The 2097-nt window shown below is 39.5% G+C and overlaps 1 protein-coding gene across 1 annotated transcript; it reads right to left on the reverse strand.

The window, feature by feature from the left end:
• Positions 1 to 804: 804 nt before the first annotated feature.
• On the reverse strand, positions 805 to 1535 carry LOC122085846. Its single transcript, XM_042654443.1, has one exon. It carries the CDS (start codon positions 1456 to 1458, stop codon positions 1030 to 1032), a length of 429 nt encoding a protein of 142 aa, XP_042510377.1. The 5' UTR covers positions 1459 to 1535; the 3' UTR covers positions 805 to 1029.
• Between the last annotated feature and the right edge of the window lie 562 nt (positions 1536 to 2097).

Raw genomic sequence — 2097 nt, forward strand, 5'->3', positions numbered from 1 at the left:
ATCTCTTCGAACTCCAGGAAGCAGAAGACTGTGGCTCGGTCTTCCACTGAACTAAATACGAATCATTGAGTTATGCATCTGCTGAGCTTATTTGTCTTGAGGCCTTGTTTAAGGTACTCGAGTTTCCATAATGTGGCCCTCCGGTGCTCTAGTGTGAAAATATAAGGGCTACATACCTATCTGCGAATCCTATCTTCCATGCTTGCACGAAACATGTGGAGATTGACTTTCACTTTGTTCGTGAACGGGTCTCCAATCATCTACTCTCAGTTCAGTTTATTCAACTCATGACAGCTTCCAAACATCCTCACAAAGGGGCTTGGCTCGCTTTTAGTTTATTCGCGACAAGTTAAAGATCCGAGCATCCAACTCTCCAACTTGAGATGTGTATTAGAGAATATAGATTCCACCCATTCTGGGCAACTCAATATTCCTCTTGGTCTATGAAAGTCAATATTTTATGTATCCTACTATGAGCCAAATATCTCAACTGATTAGGGTTGTAATCTCTTGTCTAAATAATCCTTTATCAAAATGGAATATATATGTAGTTGCAAACCTAAAGCCTTGTGTTAACAATCTTCCATTCCCACTCGGCAGGTGATCTCACTTTCCTTTATCTTTTTACTCTCCTGAAACCCCCGTAACATATTCCAAACATGTGCGGTAGAGCCAGAGTCCATGCACCACAAGTTAATTGGTGCCACCAATTAACTCATGGATTGAAGAATGAGATATGCAAGAAACTCTGAAACAATCCACAAAACTGGAACACACCACCTTGGCAAATTCACTCTCCATAAATAAGTGCGACACATTCTCTAACATGGTACTTGTAATGATTATAATAAAGCATATCGGGAAGTGAGGATACAACATACAAAGGCACATAAAAAGAGGTACTCAATACATATGATAGGGTATGGGAATTTACCAAAAAAAAAAAAAGATAGGGTACGGGAATGATCCTGGTTATAAGTCACTACTGAAGGAAGGAAACTAGAGTATTGATTAATTTGATGCACCATTTTATTGGAGATAAGCCTTCTTTTCTTCTTCATTCATAAAAGAGATGATGGGGAAGGACTTGCCCACCCCCATGGATGACTTGAAGGAGATCTTGTTTCCATCAATGTACATTTCCACTATGGGAACCCACACCATCATCTGCTTAGCCTTGCAACCAGTCATCTTCTTCATTCTCCCCTTCTCCACATATGCCGTGGTCTCAGCAGCATAGCTGTTCTTGGTGTTGGTGGCCACATTGAAATGCTCATAGGCGGCCTTGCATTTCCACCACACGAAACCGGTGGATCGCACCCTCCCGCATTCCACCAGCTCTCCCGTGGGAAGGACACCACTAGGAAATCCCAGCTCTTTCATCAGCTCCGACGAAAATCGCTCACAAGCTTCTTTTCCTCTTACAATTTCAGCCCCAGCTCTCTCATCGGTAGCCATAACGTTGGATGAATTGATAAATGGAATGTTGAGGAATGGAGGAACTCTTGTTCTTAACTGCTTATCGATGTTAAAGAGTTATATATGCAGTTTGTGATGGAAGTATGAGAAAAAAAGGCAATGGTATTTATAGAGAGATTAAAACAGACTCTGCTTTCAATTATCTTTGACTTGCAATACTATTTATTAATTGGATAGGCCAATTTTGACCGGGTACATGTGCGACTCTGCTTTCAATTATCTTTGACTTGTAATACTATTTATTAATTGGATAGGCCAATTTTGACCGGGTACATGTGCGAGAGCAAGACCTTCTAGAATCTGGAGTAAGGTAAGCAATTCACATATCACACATTGTTTATCGTCTCAATTGTTTGATCAAGCCAGCAGTCCTACAACCATTGAATTGGAATGATGGTTCCAATGTTGGACTTGACTTTTTTTTTTTTGGTAACGACTTAACATTTCCTATCAAGTTATGTCTAATGGGATCATAATAATAGGGCTCCAAATGACCCGGTCACCTGTTCATATAATTGATCTATTCAATTCGGAATAAAATTCATACAGAAAGAAAAAATAAAATAAAAGATGGAATAAACTAATGCTGCCTCAATAATTAACCTTGATTTTTTTTTT

Source organism: Macadamia integrifolia, chromosome 1, assembly GCF_013358625.1.
Source record: "Macadamia integrifolia cultivar HAES 741 chromosome 1, SCU_Mint_v3, whole genome shotgun sequence".
In the NCBI taxonomy this organism is placed as follows: domain Eukaryota; kingdom Viridiplantae; phylum Streptophyta; class Magnoliopsida; order Proteales; family Proteaceae; genus Macadamia; species Macadamia integrifolia.

Excerpts from the sequence above, each read along its gene's own strand:
- LOC122085846 (XM_042654443.1), bottom strand. The coding sequence starts at position 1,458 with ATGGCTACCGATGAGAGAGCTGGGGCTGAAATTGTAAGAGGAAAAGAA.